Source organism: Chelmon rostratus, chromosome 1 (assembly GCF_017976325.1).
Source record: "Chelmon rostratus isolate fCheRos1 chromosome 1, fCheRos1.pri, whole genome shotgun sequence".
Lineage (NCBI taxonomy): Eukaryota > Metazoa > Chordata > Actinopteri > Chaetodontiformes > Chaetodontidae > Chelmon > Chelmon rostratus.
Genome location: NC_055658.1, coordinates 32,827,238 through 32,848,844, shown reverse-complemented (window position 1 = coordinate 32,848,844; position 21,607 = coordinate 32,827,238). Strand labels below are relative to the sequence as shown.

Genomic DNA, 21,607 nt, shown 5'->3' with positions numbered 1-21,607 from the left:
TCGATTAATGGAGGAAATAATCAGCTGATTGATCCAGAATGAAAAGAATCATTAGTTCAAATGAAGCTCAACCAGCTCCAACAGTAAAATCCTGCTTTGACATGAACGACTGAGTCACAGTAATCTGATGAGATCAGAGAGAACAGGAGAACAGGAGAACAGATAGAACAGATAGAACAGGAGAACAGATAGAACAGGAGAACAGGAGAACAGAACAGAGAGAACAGGAGAACAGGAGAACAGATAGAACAGATAGAACAGGAGAAAAGATAGAACAGGAGAACAGAACAGATAGAGCAGGAGAACAGCAGAACAGTAGATCAGATAGAACAGGACAACAGGAGAACAGTAGAACAGGACAACAGGAGAACAGGAGAACAGAAGGACAGTAGAACAAGAGAACAGGAGAACAGAAGAACGGGAGAACAGTCACAGGGACATTTTACTGCAGTACTTTTACTTTAATACTTCAAGTAACATTTACTGATTATATTGACATACTTTTCCTGTAGTAACGTTTACAATGCAGGACTTTTCCAGAGTATTTTTACAGTGTGGTATTAGTACTTTTACTGCAGTACAGGACCTTAGTACTGTCTCCCTCTCTGGTCCATGCTGATGTCCTCTTGCTGTGTCCCGCTCAGTCCTTCAGATGATCTCTCTGTAGATGAGGACGATGGAGAACTGTCGAGGCTGAAGACCTGGTCCAATCAGGGAGACCTGCTGACGGCTGATGATGAGTGAGACACACACACACACACACTTTGTCCTCCACCTCTGTCACTTCCGTCCTCCATGTCTTCTGTCCTGCTGCTGTCGTCCTGCAGGATGCGTCCTCTGTCAGCGGCCAGCGTGGGCAGCGTGGTGATCCAGGACCGTCTGAACCAGCTCGTCACGTCATTTAAAGGTCGGACGGATCAACGACGAGAGCGGCTGGTGGACCCGGACGAGTCCGAGGAAGAAAGTCCCTCAGCCTGTATGTACTGACACACGTCTGTCTTCTTCTGTCCTCATGTTGTGCTTTCATGGAACAAGAAGAGGAAACTTTCAATAATTAAAAACAATAATCAGAAATAATAAAAATACCATCGGTTTGACTGGAATTCACAGATAAATTGATGAAGTATTGATGAGAGAATAGTTTTGTCACTTTCCAGCGCTGACAATGAATGAACGAATGAACGAATGAAACATACATGTTATCTTCTGTAAAATCCATCATAATCATATAGATTTTGTCTGATGTCTGCAGCTCCAAGCAAAGCTCCTCCACCTCCCCCTCCTCCTCCTCCACCAGGAGAAGAGAAGAAGGACGATGCTCCTGCAGCAGCCGAGGAAGAGGAGGAGGAGAAGGAGATCGAGCTCCCCTTTAAAATTTTGGGACAACCAGTAAAAATTCCCAGACTGCCCAAACTGCCCAAACTGCCGGACTGGCTGCGAGTGATCGTGGAGTACCGCTTCCCCTCCAGCATCGACCCCTTCACAGGTGAGCAGATACACACCTTTACCTTCCAGCACCTGCGCAGTCTCAAGTCTGTGTTCAGATGAACTGACTCTGGATCAGATCAAACTAGCAGTCAGACTTCAGATTAACGTCTAACTTCAAATGCTGCCTGACGCTGAGTTTGCTATGAATCCTGGGTAAATCAATATTATTGATCCTTCTGACTGCAGCAGTACTCAGATACTTAAAGGTCCAGTGTGCAGCATTTAGTGACATCTAGTGATGAGACTGCAGATTGCAGCCTTCAGGTACCTGAAAGTCTCTGGAGACTCAGAGTTTGGTTTGTCCTCTCTGGGCTCCTGTAGAAACATGGTGGACTCTGTGAGGAGGAGCTGCTCCGTCTGTAGATATAAAGACTCATTCTGAATCACAGCAACACAAATATTCTTATTTTCAGGTGATTAAACACTGACGAAACATAACGATGAATATTATACTCAATTTCTGCCCATAGATCCTTCACTCTGGACCTAAGTACAAGTATTAATACTATAGTGTACATCGAAATACTCTTTTACAAATGAAAGTCCTGCATTCATTTTGAATGTGAAGTATACTCAAATATACTCAAAGTACAAAAAGTAAAAGTGCTCATCATGCAGAATGACCCAGTCATACATCATTGGATTAGCTGAATACTGCTGGGTAACAAAATCAATACAATATTCTATATTATTATATTACATAATCATTTATTGGCTCTTTAGTTTTTGCATTCGTTATTAAAGTCGGTAAAATATTTGAAGTAGAAAGTAGCACAAAATGAAATACTTGAGTACAGTACATGTACGTCAGAATAGTACTGAAATCTAGTACTTGAGTAAATGCACTTAGTTACTTTCCTTCGGTGTATGTTGAGCTGGTCTGATGAGGACTTTGCGTCGTGGTCTCCACAGATCTGATCTACGTGATCTGGCTGTTCTTCGTCGTGGCGGCGTGGAACTGGAACGTGTGGCTGATCCCCGTCCGCTGGGCGTTTCCCTACCAAACCGCCGAAAACATCCACCTGTGGCTGCTGGCCGACTACACCTGCGACCTCATCTACATCACCGACATCCTCGTCTTCCAGCCCAGGCTGCAGTTCGTCCGCGGAGGAGACATCGTGGTCGGTGACGTCAGCAGAAATCCGTCTGTTTGATTTGAGTTCAGCGCAGACGTTTCATTAACTCGGCGTCTGTTCGTTTCAGTGTGACAAAAAGGACATGAGAGAAAACTACATGACCACGGAGAGGTTTAAGGTAAGAGCAACACATCCTTCAAACAGCACACAGGACACCTGAAGACACACCTGAGAGGATCATTTATTCAGAGAACTCCTTCAAATCTGAGCCACAAAGCTCTTTAGAAACAGTCACTGAGTGAATAAAATCATACAACAATACAAAACGTCAGGCAGCATGAGTGGGACCTGCAGAGGGTCTCAGTGATCCGGATCACAGGGACTCAGCAGCAGATCCACATTCAGGCAGGAGGAAACAGGAAACCAGTGAGGAGCAGGTCGGTGTGATGTGGTCTGACAGCACAGTTTACTATCAGCTGCAGCCTTTGGATGGTTCACCTGCTGCACATTCAAGTCAGCAGCAGTGGTCCAGTCTGAAGGACCAGGATCTCCAGGGTCCTGGGTCACACCTGTTTGGTCTTCAGTGTAAAGTCAGCTGTGGAATGAATGATGAATGAAGAAGACGGTTCAGTGTCAGATCGACTCTCTTTGATCAAACAGCAAATAAACCAAATGATCAGAAAAGTTTTTCTTTTTCTTTAAAAGTTTTAGTTTGTAGAGAAATGAGATGAGATGTTTTCTTTGGTGTTGATTGTCTTCCACCATCCCTGACTTCATTCTGACGCTGCTGATATTAATCTGTGGATATTAACACAGGACGCAGTTACTCAAAGGTTTTTTATGTTCAATGAACGCGGTGTGGTCGGCTCAGTGTCGCTCTGTGTTTGCAGATGGACGTCATCAGTCTGTTTCCGATGGAGGTCTTCTATTATTTCACTGGAGTGAATTCTCTGCTGAGGTTCCCTCGTCTGCTGAAGGTCGGCATGTTTTCCTCTTTCCTGTCAGACACCACGACACCCCACACCCACGTCACAGCGTTACACAGAGTGGACGAATAATCAATAATTATCCAGAGAGGAAGACCGCCAGCCGCGTTCTTCATCCCAACAAATACATGTTGGAATGTAGAAATGATTCCTCGCTCTCAGCGTCGTCGTTCCACCTGCTGTCGCCTCCCTGATCGTTTCCAGACTGAAACCGTTCAGCTGGATGTTTCCTGTAGAGATGGGATTCATGGCTCTTTGAGGGGGCCGGATCTTGGTGAGCCGTTCAAAAAACTGGCCCATTTGGCTCATTTTTATATTTATGAAGTTTTAAGAAGGCAGTCTGGCCTCAACTCGTTTTATCTTGGAAATAACCGCTGGGAGGAATGAATTCAGATATCCCACCAATATGAGTTTAAATTATTCTGAAATATTGATTTTAACCTTATTTGACATGTGTGGATTAGATTTTAAAGTCTGATCTGGATTAATTGTAAATATTCCACAGGGTGGCGCCACATCACTCTGCTTTGACAGTGCTTTGCTTTTTTTGTTACTGGCGCACTCACGTGAAGGCAGCGTCCACAAGGTGGCGTGATGCTATTTGCATATCTAATAAGCAGCGCGCAGCTGGGCAGCGCTCCTCCCCTTGTAACTCTGAAAAAAAAAAAGAACGGTTCCCAGCTGCGACTCGGTTCCCGTCGTTCATGTTAACGAGCCGTTCAAAAGAACCAGTTCGTTCGTGAACGTCACAACAGTAGTTTCCTGGCAGATCACTCAGATCGGGTGTGATCTGCTGCTCAGGTTTAAAGTTTCACAGTTAACTCCTCGACCGTTTGCAAAGATTCAGACGCAGCAGCGCGAGCCGTCACGCTTCGATCCGTCAGGATTCGTATTCGCCTCATTTTTCTGTCAGATGTGATTCAGTTTGTCGCAGCACCGACAGACGACTGACTCTTCTCTTCTCCCTCTCAGTACATGGTTTTCTTCGAGTTCAACGACAGAATGGAAGCCGTGATGAAGAAAGCCTACATCTACAGGTGAGGAAGGTTTTCATCACTGAGGCGCATCATTTACAGCCGGTCAAAAGCGAACCAGCAGATGGCGCTGTGAGAGTCGCTCTGTGAAAGACAATAAACCAGAAACAGTCACTGCACAGTGTGGCGTTCACTGACTCCAGAGACACTGAGACTTTTCACTGTGACAGCAGGCGACAAGGCAGGAATCGAACATCTGATAACATCGACGGGTTGATAATAATGTGATAATAATAATAATAAAGCAGCGTCGTTACATATCTTTTGTTCCAGCAGCGACGTCGCCTCAACAGTCGACTCAACAGCGTTTTGAAAACTAAACTCAGAGGACATCATCAAAACCTCGACATCAAACATGATAAATAATTTAACGTTTCATGTAAAATTACCAGACTACAGCAGAACAGGTGAAGTGTTCATGTCTGCCTGATCCTTGTCTGCAGGTCTTGATTCACAGATTTTTGAGCACTGAAATAATCAGACATGCAGGTTCTGAAATCTTCTTGAAGCAGAACGGCTCCCATTCAGTCGTTAGTCTGTTTCAGCTGCTAACAGATGGATCTGATTACTCATCAATCGTTCAGGTCAATTCACTGGATGTCTCAGAATAAGTGGGATCATTTAGCAGCTGCTTCCTCACAGATATGGACTCTTTTCTTTTATCCTGAGAAAGGTTTCAATCACAGCAACATAAAACTGTCGACTGTGAAGCTGAAAATGTAAAAACCGACCAATGATGAGAAACATTAAAGTCACAGGGACCCAGAACTGATCCTGGAGGAACACCACATGTAGTTATTATAGTGCACTGGTCTCATGAAGTGTTGATGATGATGAAGGTGATGATGATGATGTTGTTATGTGTCAGGGTGATCCGGACCTCCACCTACCTGCTGTACTCTCTGCACATCAACGCCTGTCTCTTCTACTGGGGCTCCGACTATGAAGGACTGGGATCCACCAAGTGGGTCTACAATGGAAAAGGCAACGCGTAAGAACCCGCCATCGCTGTCTGGACTCAGTAATCTGTTTCTGCTCTGTGACACACTGACAGTACACCTGAAGACTGGTTCAGGTGTCGGTTAGCAACAGAAATGTTGAAGTTAGCTTCATTTTGTTTTAGCTCCATCAGGCAGATGGAGGGCAGTGAAATTAAAGATACACAGTAGTAGCGCTAGGTTAGCTAATGCTAATGTTTTTATGAGTGGGTCCCCGTTTAGTGTGCAGGACAACACAGGTGACGCGATACGCCGTCCAGCCAATGGTTTCACACTGACCCACAGGTGGCAGTAACACACCAGGACACCTGAGACAGATAAAGACAGAGAAGAAGACTTCAGGCCAAAAAGTCTTCAAGTTTCCACATGGATCAAAACAACGTGTGCGAATGTTTCGTCACAACGTAAATTTACGTAATGTTTATGTTTGAATGAAAGTCAAATGATTCACTTTATTCAAACAGCAAAAGTAAAAAGTGAAAACGGTCAGTCAGCAGTTTTGAACTAAACAAAGCTCATCGCCGTTAGTGTCTGTTAACATGCTGCTACATGCTACATGCTACGATGACCTCAGATCTGTATCATCAGTATTTAAACTGAACTCTTTGAACAGGCAGGACTGTCACGGTGACGCAGCTGTAAATGGACCAATGAGACCCTTTGTGTTGTTTCCTCAGCTACATCCGCTGCTACTATTTTGCAGTGAAGACGCTGATCACCATCGGAGGACTGCCGGACCCCACCACTGTCTTCGAGATCTGCTTCCAGCTCATCAACTACTTCGTTGGCGTCTTTGCTTTCTCGATCATGATTGGTCAGGTCAGTTAGCCGTCAAAAGGTACCGCGAACGCTTCACTTATGTAGAAACCAAAGTCTTCGCGTCTTTGAGCGCCAGCTGACCGACTCCGTCCCCTGCTCAGATGAGAGACGTGGTCGGAGCAGCGACGGCCGGCGAGAACTACTACCGCGCCTGCATGGACAGCACCGTCAAATACATGAACTCCTACAGCATCCCCCAGGACGTCCAGAACCGCATCAAGACCTGGTACGACTACACCTGGAAGAGCCAGGGCATGCTGGGTAAGCAGAACGTTTGTCTGTGTCCCAGTAAAAAACATCGTCAGAGCTAAAAGTAACACCAGAGGGACGGTGGAGGTGTGACGTCCCTGCTGTCCATCGTTTGGGTCAGCCCGTCACACCGTGGTGTGAGGAGTACTCACATCCTTTACATAGTAACAGTATTAATACACATGACTACAAGATCACCAACAAAATAAACCTGAGATATCAAAACGTCATAGTAAGTACGGTGAGGATACATTTGATCAGTTTATTCTTATTAATGATGCATTCACAAACAGTTCTGGTTGAGATGCAACTCATTGAAATCAGTTTGGATTTTTCGATTCAGTTTCAACATGTTTTGAGTATTTGTAGTATTCTGTTGGTGAGCACAGCAGTAGTGAAGTGCAGTACTTGAGTAAACGTGATGAGGTACTTCTCAGCACGGCGGCTGATCGTGTGACGTTCCTCTGCAGACGAACAGGAGCTGCTGGTGCAGCTTCCCACTAAGATGAGGCTGGACATCGCTGTGGACGTCAACTACGCCATCGTCAGTAAAGTCGCCCTGTTTCAGGTGAGGACGACCGAGGACGACTGAGGACGACGAAGAAAGGACAAGAAATTCTGTCTGAGATTAACAAAGAATAACAAACAAGAAGCTGCTTTGATTTTTGGGCTTTAATGTTTCTAAATGAGCTCGTTTTGATGGTTATCTCTGTCTCTGGTCTCTGTCTCTGTCTCTGTCTCTGTCTCTCTGGTCTCTGGTCTCTGGTCTCTCTTCTCTCCGGTCTCTGTCTCTCTGGTCTCTGTCTCTCCGGTCTCTGTCTCTCTGTCTCTCTGGTCTCTGTCTCTCTGTCTCTCTGGTCTCTCTGTCTCTACGGTCTCTGTCTCTCTGGTCTCTGTCTCTCTGTCTCTCTGGTCTCTCTGTCTCTACGGTCTCTGTCTCTCTGGTCTCTGTCTCTCTGGTCTCTCTGTCTCTCTGCTCTCTGTCTCTCTGTCTCTCTGTTCTCTCTGTTTCTCTGGTATCTGTCTCTCTGGTCTCTGGTCTCTCCGTCTCTCTGGTCTCTGTCTCTCTGTCTCTCTGGTCTCTCTGTCTCTACGGTCTCTGTCTCTCTGGTCTCTGTCTCTCTGTCTCTCTGGTCTCTCTGTCTCTACGGTCTCTGTCTCTCTGGTCTCTGTCTCTCTGGTCTCTCTGTCTCTCTGCTCTCTGTCTCTCTGTCTCTCTGTTCTCTCTGTCTCTCTGGTATCTGTCTCTCTGGTCTCTGGTCTCTCCGTCTCTCTGGTCTCTGTCTCTCTGGTCTCTCTGGTCTCTGTCTCTCTGTCTCTCTGTTCTCTCTGTCTCTCTGGTATCTGTCTCTCTGGTCTCTGGTCTCCCTGTCTCTCTGGTCTCTGTCTCTCTGGTCTCTCTGGTCTCTGTCTCTCTGGTATCTGTCTCTCTGGTCTCTGGTCTCTCTGTCTCTCTGGTCTCTGTCTCTCTGTTCTCTCTGTCTCTCTGGTATCTGTCTCTCTGGTCTCTGGTCTCTCTGTCTCTCTGGTCTCTGTCTCTCTGGTCTCTGTCTCTCTGTCTCTCTGGTCTTTCTGTCTCTACGGTCTCTGTCTCTCTGGTCTCTCTGTGTCTCTGGTCTCTCTCTGTCTCTGTGTCTCTGTCTCTCTGGTCTCTCTGTCTCTCTGGTCTCTGGTCTCTCTGTCTCTCTGGTCTCTGTCTCTCTGGTCTCTGTCTCTGTCTCTCTGGTATCTGTCTCTCTGTCTCTCTGGTCTCTCTATGTCTCTGGTCTCTGTGTCTCAGGGCTGTGACAGACAGATGGTGTTCGACATGCTGACGAGGCTGAAGTCTGTTGTCTACCTGCCGGGAGACTTTGTCTGTAAAAAGGTGAACACACACCTGTCAGAACCGTTCAAGCTGCTGGAGAGCAGCTGAGTGCTGACCTGTGTGTGTGTGTGTGTGTGTGTGTGTGTGTGTGCGTGCGTGCGTGCGTGTGTGTGTGTTGCAGGGGGAGATCGGCAGGGAGATGTACATCATCAAACAGGGGGAGGTTCAGGTGGTGGGCGGTCCTGACCTGCAGACGGTGTTCGTCACCATCAGGGCCGGCTCTGTGTTTGGAGAGATCAGGTCAGAGCTGCTTCCTGTCGTCCTGCTAATCGGTTTAGCTGCTGCCTCGTCACTTCACCTGTTTCTGCTCACCCTCACCTGTTTGTGTGTCACTGAGTGCAGAGGGAAATATCTGAACAGCTATTGGATGAACTGTCCTGAATAATTCAGTCAACAGACGCTACAGACTGATGCTAACATGCAAACTGTAGCCATGGTAACTGACCAAAGGTACAATTTTAACAAGCTAACAAGCTAATATGTTAGCCATTGCACACATATCTTTAACATGCTAACGGTGAGCATGCTAATGTGCTAATTGTTACAGGTAGTTGTGTGGTTGACTGACTGCTATCTGACAAAAAGTGTGACAGCTCTCTCTGCGCTGTGATTGGTCAGTTTGCTGGCGGGAGGCGGAGGGAACCGACGTACAGCCAACGTGAAGGCGCACGGATTCGCTAACCTCTTCATCCTGGACAAGAAGGACCTGGCAGAGATCCTGGTGCACTACCCGGAGTCCCAGAAACTCCTCCGCAAGAAGGCCAAGTAAGACCGAGTCCTGTCCCCACAGAGCTGCCTGGCTCAGGGGTCAGAGTCTGTGTGTGTGTGTGTGTGTGTGTGTCTCTATGTGTGTGTCTGTGTCTATGTGTGTGTTTATGTGTGTCTGTGTGTGTGTGGGTCTGTGTGTGTGTGTGTGCGTGTGTGTGTCTGTGTCTCTCTCTCTGTGTGTGTGTGTGTCTGTTGTTCGTGTGTGTCTGTTGTTTGTCTGTGTGTATGTGTCTCTGTGTGTGTGTGTGCAGGAGGTGTGTCAGTGTGTTGGTCTCTTTGTTCCTCTCTTGCTCACGAACACTTCGAGGTATTTTGTTTTACAGTTCAACATAAACTTTATTTAAAATGACATGAAAGCACTGAAACAGTGAAGTTCACAGCTTCATCATTAATCAGCCAAACGTCTTTTCTCTGCATCAAGTTAATAAAACAAAGTTCTCATGTTGGCACACATCAGACCGCATCTCTCTCCGTCATATATCTGATATATCAGATATATATCTGCAGTGTGCTGCTGTGATTGACAGCCCGACTCATTAACCGAACAGTCTTTTTATGGCTGACAGAGGAAATTACCTGGAAACGATCAAAGAGCTGCAGCCACAGACTAATAATAAATGAATGAACGAATCAAAGCAGGCCGTGGGTTTCACCTGTCGCTCTTCCTCTGTGTCCGCGTTCCTCGTCGTCTTCCTCCCGTCTGATCCGTCTCGTCTGTCCTGAACAGGATTAGACTCGGGCTCTAATCTGCTCGCTCAGGTCGTCGCGCTCGCGGCGGCAGACGGTCAGAGAACGGGGTCAGATCGGCGGGGCGGTCCTCCTGCTGGGCTTCATGCTGTCAGTCAGATCATGGTGCTGCAGCAGGGTGGATGGATGTGCTGGAGGTGCTCTCGCTGGTGGTATGAGACCTGCCGTCTTTCTGTGTCTGTGGCTCAGATTCTTGTCCAGGAAGTGTCTGTTCTTCTGTTTGTGTTTGAAAGTAGCAGAAATGTTGTGAATGTGTTCTGAGTCTGTTTTCCTTTAACCCCCCGTCTCTGCGTCTCTGCAGGACGATGCTGACGAAGGATAAGAAGCCTGATGAGAAGGACGCAGCTAAAGAGGCGATACAGGTCATCCCGGCCAGACCCGACACACCCAAAATGTTCAAGGCGGCTCTGAAGGTGACGGAGCACGCAGGAATCGAGGGGGCCCTCAGCAAGCTGAGACAAACCTACAAACCGTCTGAGGGCTCAGAGGTGAGCTGCTGCTGTCATTCGGCTGTCACTCCACTGGTCGGCAGTAGGAGGCGCTAACATGCAGAGAGAGGCAGTAACGCTGCAGGAGGAGCAACAGAGGGAGGGGTTAATGCTTTAACAGGCTCTGCAGCTGTTTGACCAGCTGGAGTCAACATGTAGAGGACAGGAAGGACGCAAACGTCCCGGCTCAGAGAGGCAAAGTTCAATTTTGTGGTTTTAACCACTTCAACATGTCTCTTTAAGTTTGGATTTGGACCCAGAACCATGCTGAGACCACGTCGGCCCGTCACCGTCATGTCTTTTGTCTTGTTAACGTTTAGACTCAGACGTGATGGTGAAACCAGGGTGTGATCAGTGTGTGATCCGTGTAAGATAAGACAAAACTTTATTGATCCCACGCTGGGGAAAGTACTTTGTTACAGACAGCGATAAGAGCAAGAATAAAGAATGAAGGAGACAAATAGACAATAATTAGGACAACAAAATAGAATCAACTATACATGTATATATCTTTATACATCACACACTGAAAGTGTGTAAAAATAAAGCTGCAGTGTGAGAGACGGCTCAGTTTCTCAAAGGAAACTACACATGGTCGGATAATAAAACACAGTGTCTGTACTTTTCACAGTAGAAAAAATATATAACACAATGGAAATAATATAGATGTTCTACTGCACAGGATATTTGCACAGACGCTGTGGATATTAGCAAATCTGTGATCAATCTGTGATCAATCTGTGATCAGTCTGATCAGTCTGTGATCAGTCTGTGATCAATCTGTGATCAATGTGTGATCAGTCTGTGATCAATCTGATCAGTCTGTGATCAGTGTGTGATCAATCTGTGATCAATGTGTGATCAGTCTGTGATCAGTCTGATCAGTGTGTGATCAGTGTGTGATCAGTGTGTGATCAGTCTGATCAGTCTGTGATCAATCTGTGATCAGTTTGTGATCAATCTGTGATCAGTGTGTGATCAGTGTGTGATCAATCTGTGATCAATCTGTGATCAGTGTGTTGTGTCAGCTTGGCAGCTGCTACCTCTCGTTGTGTATACGACAGTGTCACCTGCATACACCTGCAGCTCTCCGTCAGGTGACTGAGGCCATGAACATCAGAGGGTCTAACAACGAGGAACACAGCACATTCATGTTTTCACACTGTTATGAAGAGAGGAAGATGATGAAGAGAAGCTCAGTTTAGAGTGTCGATGTTAAAGCATCCTGATTGGTCATTCGCTCATCAGTCTGTGGTTATTGGCTGACGAGTTTCATAGAGGAAGGAAAGAAGGAAAGGATAAAGACAACGAATGAATGCTGACTCTCTTCCTGTCGTGTTTTCCTCCCTCCATCTTTTCTGTCCCTCCCAGGCTCCCGTCCCCCCTCCCTCTCCGATACACCGCCGCTCTCCGGTCCCTCTCGCTCCGGTCCGGGACGACGACGACGCCGTGTCGGAGACCGCCGACAGCTTGGTCGTCATCAGGATGACGTCACGCCAGGAAGGAGAGGAGGTGCTCACTGTGGAGGTGATGCCCGGGGAGGGAGAGGAGGAGGAGAAGAAGAGGGGGGAGGAGTGATTGGATCACAGGACACATTCTGCTTCCCAGAAGGCCTTGCGGCAGCCTCCAGAGAGGAGCTGTGGGTTTCAGGTGGAGGAGGAGTGGTCTCTGGTCTCTGTTTCTTCTTCTCTGGTGGATTTTTCTCCCTGCTGTGAAACTCAGCTTCCTGCTTTCAAGAACATTTTGAATTTCTGCATTAAAACCTGACAGAAAGCTGCAGTCAGAATCTGAGCTAAAACATCATCATCATCATCATCTTCATCAGTGCGTTTTCTTCCTCTGTAGCTGCTTCTCGTTTTAAATCATCTGCATCTTTTCTTCACGTCGTAGTTCCTCCTGCTCGAACACAGAAATGTGCTTCAGCTGCTCTGTTGTTGCTTTTATATTCAAATCAAACTGATGCAGCTCCCTGAACCCCCCACCCCCGCCCCCTGCTCACAGTGATGTGCTGTCCTGATAATAATAATAATAATAATAATAATAATAATAATAATAATAATAATAATAATCAGGCTCCTGGTTACATCCAGCGCAGCATTTTCTTGTTGATCTTGAAACGGTTGAACTGACCTTGAACAGAGGAAACTCAGCCACAGGTGACAAATGATACATCTCAGGTAGTCAGGTGGGTTTAACCTTTCATGAGGAAGGATTATTGGTCATTTATCGAAAGCAGGATCCAGTACTTCTGGATCGTTTCTCTTTCTTCAGACCTAAACTTTGTGATCAATGGACATGAACCCGAGAAACGACAGTCAGTCTCATGTTGTCATCGCTTTGCAGGACATGAATCATCGTATTAACGACACATTTCGGCAGTTTCTTAATGATCTTATATTGTTTTAATGTGATTTAGTCGTTTAGTTTCTTTCAGTGACGTCATCTTACAGACCTGAACGTCAGATATTTAGACAGCGTTGATGTGTTTTAGTCTGTGCTCCTCTTTGAATGACGTGTTGTTCCATGTATGAACAGTAGCAGCAGCAGCATCATTCACACTGAACAGAGTCAAACCGCAGTTCTGCTGCCGGCCATGCTTTTGTCATTATTTACATGTGAATTTATGAATATTTGGTTTGTAATTTCATCATTTTCTGAAAGCATAATGTGTAGAAATAACTGATTTTCTGTAAGTTTAGGTGGCAGTCAAACATAGTTCGTACACAGTGACTGATGTGCTGCCTCACATGTTACTGAGTGTAAATGACAGACAGATGATTAAAATGAGCTTCAGACAGCAGACTGATGGGGGTCTCTGAGGCTGTTTGGTTTCTGTCCCACTGAAGGAAAGTAAGCTGAAGATGTTTGATGAATAAAGGGTGGTGCACTGGAGAAGCTCCGGCTCTGCGTTTGCATTGACTTCCTCTGAAGTTCACACTGCTGCATTATTTCCAGAACTGGCGAAGGAACTGATGACGAGATGCAGGTAGGAAGAAATCATCACTAACAGAGCCTGAAGGAGCTGTTTGATGCTCCAGTTCTGAAGTCTCCAGTCACTAACAGGGTTAGAAAGGTGCGTGTCCTGCTGGATGACGAGCACTTTCCTCCCACAACAGATGAAAATGGAGAAAAGGTTGAGACATCCTTCATGATTTGCAGGTCTGAAAAGCTCAGAGATGAAAAACAAATGATGTTTTCCTTCCTCCTGATGGAGTTTGATCTTCCTTTCATCTTTTCTCTGCTTTTCTTTCTTTCCTCTCCTCTGTTTTCCCTGTCATCAGTGAGGGTGCAGTACCGTCTTTGACCACTGGCTGACGTTGAGTCAATCCAGAGGGGCGCTGTTTCACTCTTTTTAGGAAACTCACTGAAAATCTGAGGAGTAAATATAAGAAGTGTCTGCTGACGACAATGATGAGATCAGCCTCAGAACCTGTTAATGAAGCTCAGTTTCCCAGAGTCCTTAGCTTCTGTTCTGCAGCCACTGCTCCATGTTTCACTGATGACAAACGACATGAACTTCATGTTGTTTTCTTTCTTTCGCCGATGACGTTTATCTGAGTAATCGTTGGAGGTCATTCATGAACTCAGCTCTGTTCTGTCTGCTGATGACGGTGCTGAACACTGGTGACAGTTTCTCTGCTGCGATTGGTCCGTCCCTTGTTTCCTGTTTCCACTACTGACGGCTCGATAACTGAGCTCTGATGACTTTAATGATTTTACTCTGCTGGTTTCCAGGTCATTCAGGATCATCTGCGTGTTTGAGGATCGATTCTCAGTTTCAGACCTTCACTCCGAGCAGGGTTTAATAAAGCGTCACTGTGGGCTTAGTGTTGAAGGTAGAGTTTGTATTTTTTGCTGCAGTTTGGATGCAGGAAACCAGCTGACTGTCAGTCACCAGAGATCACCTGCAGACAAAACTGAGCTCCAGATCCAGACGAATAAATAAATGCAAGTTCAAATGAATGATTTGCATTTGTTCTGAAAATACAAATGTTGGGACAAGAAATCTAAACAGTCACGAGGGGCCATCCTGTAGCCTCAAACACCTCCAGTAGCTTCACACTGACTGCCGCTAGGGGGCGCTGGTCAGCTGAGCTGTCTGATGGTGAACTGCAGAGCTGCAGGAGAGGACTTCCCATGTTTAAAAAGACAGGAAAAGCTTCAGGAAGCAGAGGAAGCTCTCATTGTGTCCGTCTGAGCCAGAGAGGAAAGAGAGAAAACAAGAAAAGGCGGGAAGACAGAAACAATGCAGAGCTGCTGATCACAGGAAGCTTCATCACCGCTGCTGATTACTGAGAGTAGAAGAAGAAGAAAGGCGTTAACACTAAACGTCTGCTGGAGCTCAGACAGCCGATCCGCTGTCTGACGAAGCTCCAGGACGAAGACGAGTTGACAGCTTTCTACAGAAGTGTTGAATAAAGTTGTTTGATGGGACTCATGTGTTTGACAGAAACAAAGTAGCCTGACTGACCACTGGGGGGCGACAAAGTTGGAATTGTTCAGTTTCTACGTATACATACTTATATATTCGTATACTCCAAATAAAATCACACACTGGGAAGTTACCTGCACACACACAAACACTAACCCTTCCCCTGCTGTCAGTATTCATGCTAAGCTAGGCTACATTGTGACTCCAGGTAGGTAGTTAATGTACAAACATGAGCATAATATCCATTTAACATCTTTAAATATAAGAAAGTAATCACAAACATTCAACTTATTATTTAAAGCAAACTTTAATAAACTGGCAGACACGAGTGTCGAATAAAGATCCTTGTATTCATGTGTTTAGTGGAAAGTAACTAAGTATATTTACTCAAGTACTGCACTCAAGAATAACTTTGAGCTGCTTGTGCTTCACTTTAATATTTCCATTTTCTGCTACTTTATACATCTGCTCCAAATATTGTACTTTTTACCCTGATGCATTTATTTGCTGAGTTTAGTTACTCTGCAGATCCAGATTAATGTCAGAAAATCGAATCATGTAATAAATAATGAAGCCTTGTTATGGACACCTGACAGAATATACAGTGAAACATCAGCTCTGTCTTCACCAGCTGCAGCGTTTAAGTAAATGAGCCTCTATATTAATGCATCTATAATTGTAATCCAGCAATATATTTATTTTGAAATGGGCCATTCTGAATAATATGTACTTGAATGCAGCACTTTTACTTCTACACTGAGATGTGAGTACTTCTTCCACTGCTGATAGACGATATGAAGCCATGGTGGAAATCATTTTAATGTTTGAAATTTGCCTTCATTTGAACCCTGGAACATAAGGTTTTCATGTGGTTCAGACCCGACCCGCCCACATCTGGAGGATTCCTACTTCTTTCCTCGCTCATGCGCGCTGACAGCTGTGAAAGCCCACATGTCCGACAGTCCCTGAAGGCAGCGCAGACCGCCAGCAGTCTTGACTTTTTATCGGCGGAGCGCAGCGGAGCAGCGGGGCGACACAGCGACCTTCCACCGCTGGAAAAACTACCAGCCACCCGCTGCCACAGCCGAACTTTACCTGCAATCCACGGTCTAACACCTGGACTCTTTATCCGAGAGAAACTGCGGGAATATAGTGCGAGGAAGCGGCGGGAAGAGGAGGAGGAAGAGGAGGGAGAGGAGTCGCTGCTTGGGACCAGAGGTAAGGAAAGTTTGGTGTCTTGACAGTTTCCAGCGCCGTTAGCTCGTTTAGCTCGTTTAGCTCGGGGAGCTCGTGGAGCTCGGTGTCCCCGGTGTCCTCGGTGTCCCCGGTGGGCTCAGTGTCCTTTAGATGAACCAACCAGCGGCTGAAAGTGTCACACGGTGCAGATCTGATTGACCTCAGAGCGGCTTTTCATGCGGAGTCCAGCAGCTTCCAGCGGGTCAAAGAGCTTTTTATGTTCCAACAAAGAGAGACACGAGCTCACCTGGTCCACACACACACTCACACTAACACACTGACAACACTGACAGACTAACACACACACTCTGACACACACACACACTCACACGCTTACAGACTAACACACACTCATACACACACTAACACACTCACAGACTGACACACACACTAACATGCTCACACACATCAACACACACTATCACACATTAACAACATTAGACACATTACATTAACACACTAGCACACATACATACACACTAACACACTGACACACTAACAAACACACTGACAGACAGACACACTAACACACATTGACACAGACACACACACACACACACACACAGAAACACAGACACACATAGAGAGAGACACACAGTACACACATGCAGACTGAGACAGTAACACACACACACACCTGTTTGTGTTTGTGTGGTGCTGATTGATGATTGCAGAACATTGATGATGCTGAAAGGCATCAATATTTCTTGATAATTGGTAACTTATTGATTTCAGAGTGTTTGTAACAGACAAACTGTTTATTGTGTTTGTTCAGAGAAACTGAACACAGTGACAGTGGTGGAGAGTAACTAAGTACATTTACTCCTTTGTGATGGTATTAAAGGAGAAACAGCTGCAGGTCTGGATCAGAGCTGTGAAAGAGGACTGAGTGAAGTGTTTATCGTGAAGTGAATTTCTCCTTTGTGAGAATAAAGTCTAATCTAATCTGAAGCGTTTTAGCCTCTTTTAGCCTCTGTTAGCTGCTGGTTTTGGTGCAGCAGGTTTCCTGTGTGCTCGGTCTCTCGGCAGCAGCTCTTCATCCTCAGCTCAGAAGACGTTGATGCTCAGAGCAAAGTTAAATGTTCTTAACCAGACTGTCTCATCCCGTTCAGTGAAAACAAGTCTGTAAAACCGGCTTTAAAAGCCGACACGTGACGACTTTCCACCAGCTCCTCTCATTCCCTGAACTACAGGCCTGATGATGAACCCAGTCCTGGCTCTGATCCCAGCTTTAAACTCAAGACTAAACTTGAAACAGCACATTAAAGAAGCGGCTGGACGTCCTCAGTCTGCAGGATTTATACCTTCTTCCTGTCAGTGTCCTCATGAGACACGTGGGACACGCTCCCTGGTTTCCTGTTGGTTCTGCGTGTGCGTGCAGATGATGGCGGTAACATCAGGCCGTTTGGTGGCGGCGGTGGCCGGCCTGCAGGGTGTGTCTGCGGAGCCTGGCCCCTCCAGCAGCTCTGTCTCTATAAATAAAGCGTGTTTTTTTCCTCTGGTATCTCTGAGGCGGAGCAGCAGCCACATCACTGACGACCAGTTGCTCGCACATCTGACTGACGTGGAAGCACAAAGTTCTTCTGTCCAGTTCTTCGCTTCTTTCAGTTAGATCCACGTTAATGTTCTCACAGCTGCGACAACACAGAGACATGCAGCTACAAGCAACACAAGAATCCAAAAAATACATGCAAACATGTAACTGCGGCAGTTTGTTCACGTCAGCTGTGTCAGAAGGACTCAACCTGCTGCTGCAGGGAGCTCCAGGATCTCCGAGCAGCTGGTCGCACTGATCAGGACCGATCAGTGTCGTTTGCTGTCGTTGATCCTCGGCCTGTGAGGATGGTTCACATCATTTTGTTAGAGGTGGTGAATGTGCTGTGATATTAGCCACCATTAGCTTGTTGTCCTGGTGTATAGTGTCTCCATCACAGAGTTTGTCCAGCAGAGGGCGCTGACAGGTTTATTTGTACACTGTAAAATGTTCCTCTGTGTGTGTCCGGGTCAACGTAAAGGATCCGGATCAGGATCGTTTGTTTGGTTTTGGCTGCTGTGTGTTATCATATTTTCTGAACTACCAATTATCGATTCAGACATAATTCAAAGTGACTTCTCAGCCAATCTGATGCTAGGCTAACAGCTAGGCTATGGCTAGGCTAGCTGCAAGCAGAAAAGGCTACAGCGCTGTTGCGTCCAGATTGTCTCCAGACAGATTTCTTACAAACTTCATGATTCCAGTCGTTTCGTCTCACTTTGAATTTGTCGTCACTCATGACGATGGCGTGAAATCCAGAGTGAGTGAGGAGCATCAGAGCGGAACATGTTTCTTCTTCTGCACCAGACAAACAGGAGGGACTGCGGTCAGATGTTCTCAGTGTTCATGGACTCTGTTCTCTTGTGTCTTTGTGTTGATGGAGGCAGCAAACTGGTCCAGTCTGACTGACAGCGCTGCAGCCGGCCAGTGAAACAGGCTGTGATATACCTGCAGGAAGCTTACGTGATTGGCTGAAATGGAAGGAGCCATCTGATTGGCTGCAGATAATTCCTTGTTGAAAGAAACACTTTTGTAAATGGAGCCACATCTTTTCAGTCATTCTGAGCTGCATGAATCCTGCAAACTGCGGAAATAAAACATATTTTACAGTAACGAAGGATCAGCTGTTAAAATACTGTTTTATATTTTTCCCATAGACCTCCATTATAGAAGCTCAGCTCTTTGTTTTCTACTTTTTAAACCACAAAGCTTTAATAATCGTAAAAGTTTCACATGCTTGACATCTCCCTGCAGGAGAAACGTGGGTGGACGCCATGTTTGAGTCCAGTTCTCACAGTCATTATAATAACGACGATGGTTCCTGTTTGTCTGTGGAGAATCTTTTTCTTACATATTTATTGTGATGGCCAATAATAAAAGAACAAACGTGACCAAACACTGCTAAGCTAACGGTTCAGCTAGCTGCTCCAGCTCCAGTCTGCAGGCTGTGGGATGTTTTTCTGATAAGCAGCTGTCAGAAGAGCAGCGTCTTCATCGTCACGGTAACTCTTTGCATGTGACGTTGGCTGGTATCTGATCGAAGTCGCTCGGTTCAGCCGGGTTAACGGCTGAAAGGACGCTGTGTCTCTGTGACGAACGGAAACCAGCAGCAGTCAGTCTGTCCTCACACAAACCAGCTTCATTCTCCCACGGCTTCATCGAGCCGCTGCCCCTCACCGTCATTAAAGATTAACTGAGCTCAGAGTCTGAGGACGCTGCTGCTGAAAGCTAACGTTTGTGCTAATACATCTGTTCTACAACAGAAACAGCTCAGTGCTTCTTTCCTGTCTGTCAGTAAACCTGATGAGCAGAAGGCAGCAGAACGAACTTCATTCTCATCTGTGGAAACATGATCATCAGATTCAGATTTATCAGATTCAGATTCATCAGATTTATCAGATTCAGATTCATCAGGTTCAGATTCATCAGAATCAGGTTCATCTGGTTCAGATTCATCAGAATCAGGTTCATCTGGTTCAGATTAATCAGAATCAGGTTCATCAGATTCAGATTCATCAGATTCAGGTTCATCAGATTCAGATTTATCAGATTTATCAGATTCATCAGATTCAGATTCAGAATCAGATTCAGGTTCATCAGATTCAGATTCCTCATATTCAGATTCATCAGATTCAGAATCAGATTCAGATTCCTCAGATTCATCAGATTCAGATTCATCAGATTCAGATTCATCAGATTTATCAGATTCATCAGATTCAGATTCAGAATCAGATTCAGGTTCATCAGATTCAGATTCCTCATATTCAGATTCATCAGATTCAGAATCAGATTCAGATTCCTCAGATTCATCAGATTCAGAATCAGGTTCATCAGGTTCAGGTTCATCAGAATCAGGTTCATCAGATTCAGGTTCAGGTTCATCAGAATCAGGTTCATTAGATTCAGAATCAGGTTCAGGTTCATCAGATTCAGATTCAGGTTCATCAGATCATCGTCTGTCACAGTGTTGTGTTTGAAGGGCTAATCAACCATATTTATTACAATTCACTGATTTGATGATTAATTCTTTGTCGTTTATGATCACAAACTGAATATTTTTGGTCTTTAGACTGTTAGCGATAGCATTTTTCACTGTTTTCTGACTGTTGTCATGAAGTGTGCCACGACTGGAATCTTAATCTACATCCAAACAGTGTGTAGAAGCTGTTCTGAATGGTTAAACTCCATCATGCTAACATGCTAATGCTTAGCAGGTATAATGCTTATCATGTTCGTTTTGCGCTAACATTAGCTGATTTACACTGAACACAGAGTTTTGCAGGTATTTGCTCACAAACCAGTTTGGACACATGCTGACCTGATGGTGGCGCTAGTCGAAACGTCAGAGAATCTGAGCCACATTTCGTCATGATCCATCTGACAGTTGTTGAGATACTTTGGTCTGAACATTAGCGTCCACAGAGCCTCACTGCTAACATGGCAGGATGGCTCCACTTCCTGTTTATATTGTCAGAAGGCGGAGGAGTTTTTGGGTGGAGGGAAACTGTTTGAGCAGCATGGTGGGAGCTGTAGTGGGTCACACGTCACAGTCGACGAGCTCAAAGCGAAACCGTCCTGAACTAAAGGTCCAGACTTGCTGCAGCTGAGTCGTCTGCTGACACAAACCACTGAGGTCTGTGTTTAAATCTTCCACTGAGTCAACGAAACCAGAGTCTCCGTGGTTACGTAAGCTGCTGCCACCTCAGTGAGTGCCGGACTGACGTGCAGGTGATTCCTGTTTCAGCAGAGCTCAACACGACGACTCATTCTGCAGCTTCAAACATTCTGCCAAATCTTAGTCCAGGCTGCCACAGACGTCTTTTCTGACCGATCGTTTAAGTTGCAATCAAGGAAAAGGCGGACGATCTTCTGTGTTCACGACTCCAGCAGTGAATGCTAACTGCTAACTGCTAACAGTTCTGTGTATCACAGCCTGATGGATCTTCTTCCTCTGAGCTACAGAGCTCCATCAAAACACATCAGTGACACTCAATCAGCATGTTCCTTCATCACCATGAACACACACACACACACACACACTCACACACACCGTCCTGCTGCCACAAACACTCACTACAGCACCAAATGTGGATTAATCCGCTGCTGAAAATAGTCCCAACAGAAGCTCTGTTTCCTCCTGTTTGTCTGATGAAAACTGCAGCGAGCAGCTGTTTGTCTGCAGTCTGCGATCACTCTGATCAATATGTATTTATTACCTGCAGCAGACAGACGTCCTTCTTCAGGGTGAGTCTGGGTAATGAAACATTATGTGACTGTATATTTATTATCTATAGTAAATGTGGGCAAGAAGAAACGTGTATGATCAGAAGGTAAACGTGAATATTTCCAGGCGTTCCTGCCGGCTGGATAAAATTCTGTGACGATGAG

General features: G+C 45.7%; 2 protein-coding genes across 3 annotated transcripts in view; both read left to right on the top strand.

Moving 5' to 3' along the window:
- The window catches only part of cngb1a (cyclic nucleotide gated channel subunit beta 1a), a 28,669-nt gene extending 15,275 nt beyond the window's left edge, over nt 1-13,394 (top strand). The window contains exons 25-40 of the mRNA XM_041948697.1: nt 645-740; nt 828-976; nt 1,253-1,486; nt 2,401-2,609; nt 2,692-2,742; nt 3,455-3,541; nt 4,523-4,587; nt 5,453-5,575; nt 6,260-6,401; nt 6,503-6,662; nt 7,121-7,218; nt 8,431-8,514; nt 8,636-8,754; nt 9,133-9,279; nt 10,331-10,517; nt 11,889-13,394. Coding sequence (XP_041804631.1) covers nt 645-740; nt 828-976; nt 1,253-1,486; nt 2,401-2,609; nt 2,692-2,742; nt 3,455-3,541; nt 4,523-4,587; nt 5,453-5,575; nt 6,260-6,401; nt 6,503-6,662; nt 7,121-7,218; nt 8,431-8,514; nt 8,636-8,754; nt 9,133-9,279; nt 10,331-10,517; nt 11,889-12,095 — 2,158 coding nt within the window. The 3' untranslated portion in view covers nt 12,096-13,394. The remainder of the gene's footprint in view (nt 1-644; nt 741-827; nt 977-1,252; nt 1,487-2,400; nt 2,610-2,691; nt 2,743-3,454; nt 3,542-4,522; nt 4,588-5,452; nt 5,576-6,259; nt 6,402-6,502; nt 6,663-7,120; nt 7,219-8,430; nt 8,515-8,635; nt 8,755-9,132; nt 9,280-10,330; nt 10,518-11,888) is intronic.
- A 2,559-nt stretch (nt 13,395-15,953) lies between these two features.
- The window catches only part of kifc3 (kinesin family member C3), a 40,859-nt gene continuing 35,205 nt past the window's right edge, over nt 15,954-21,607 (top strand). For both annotated transcript variants that reach the window (XM_041949370.1, XM_041949222.1), the window contains exon 1: nt 15,954-16,167. The gene's annotated coding sequence lies outside the window, so the exon portion shown is untranslated. The remainder of the gene's footprint in view (nt 16,168-21,607) is intronic.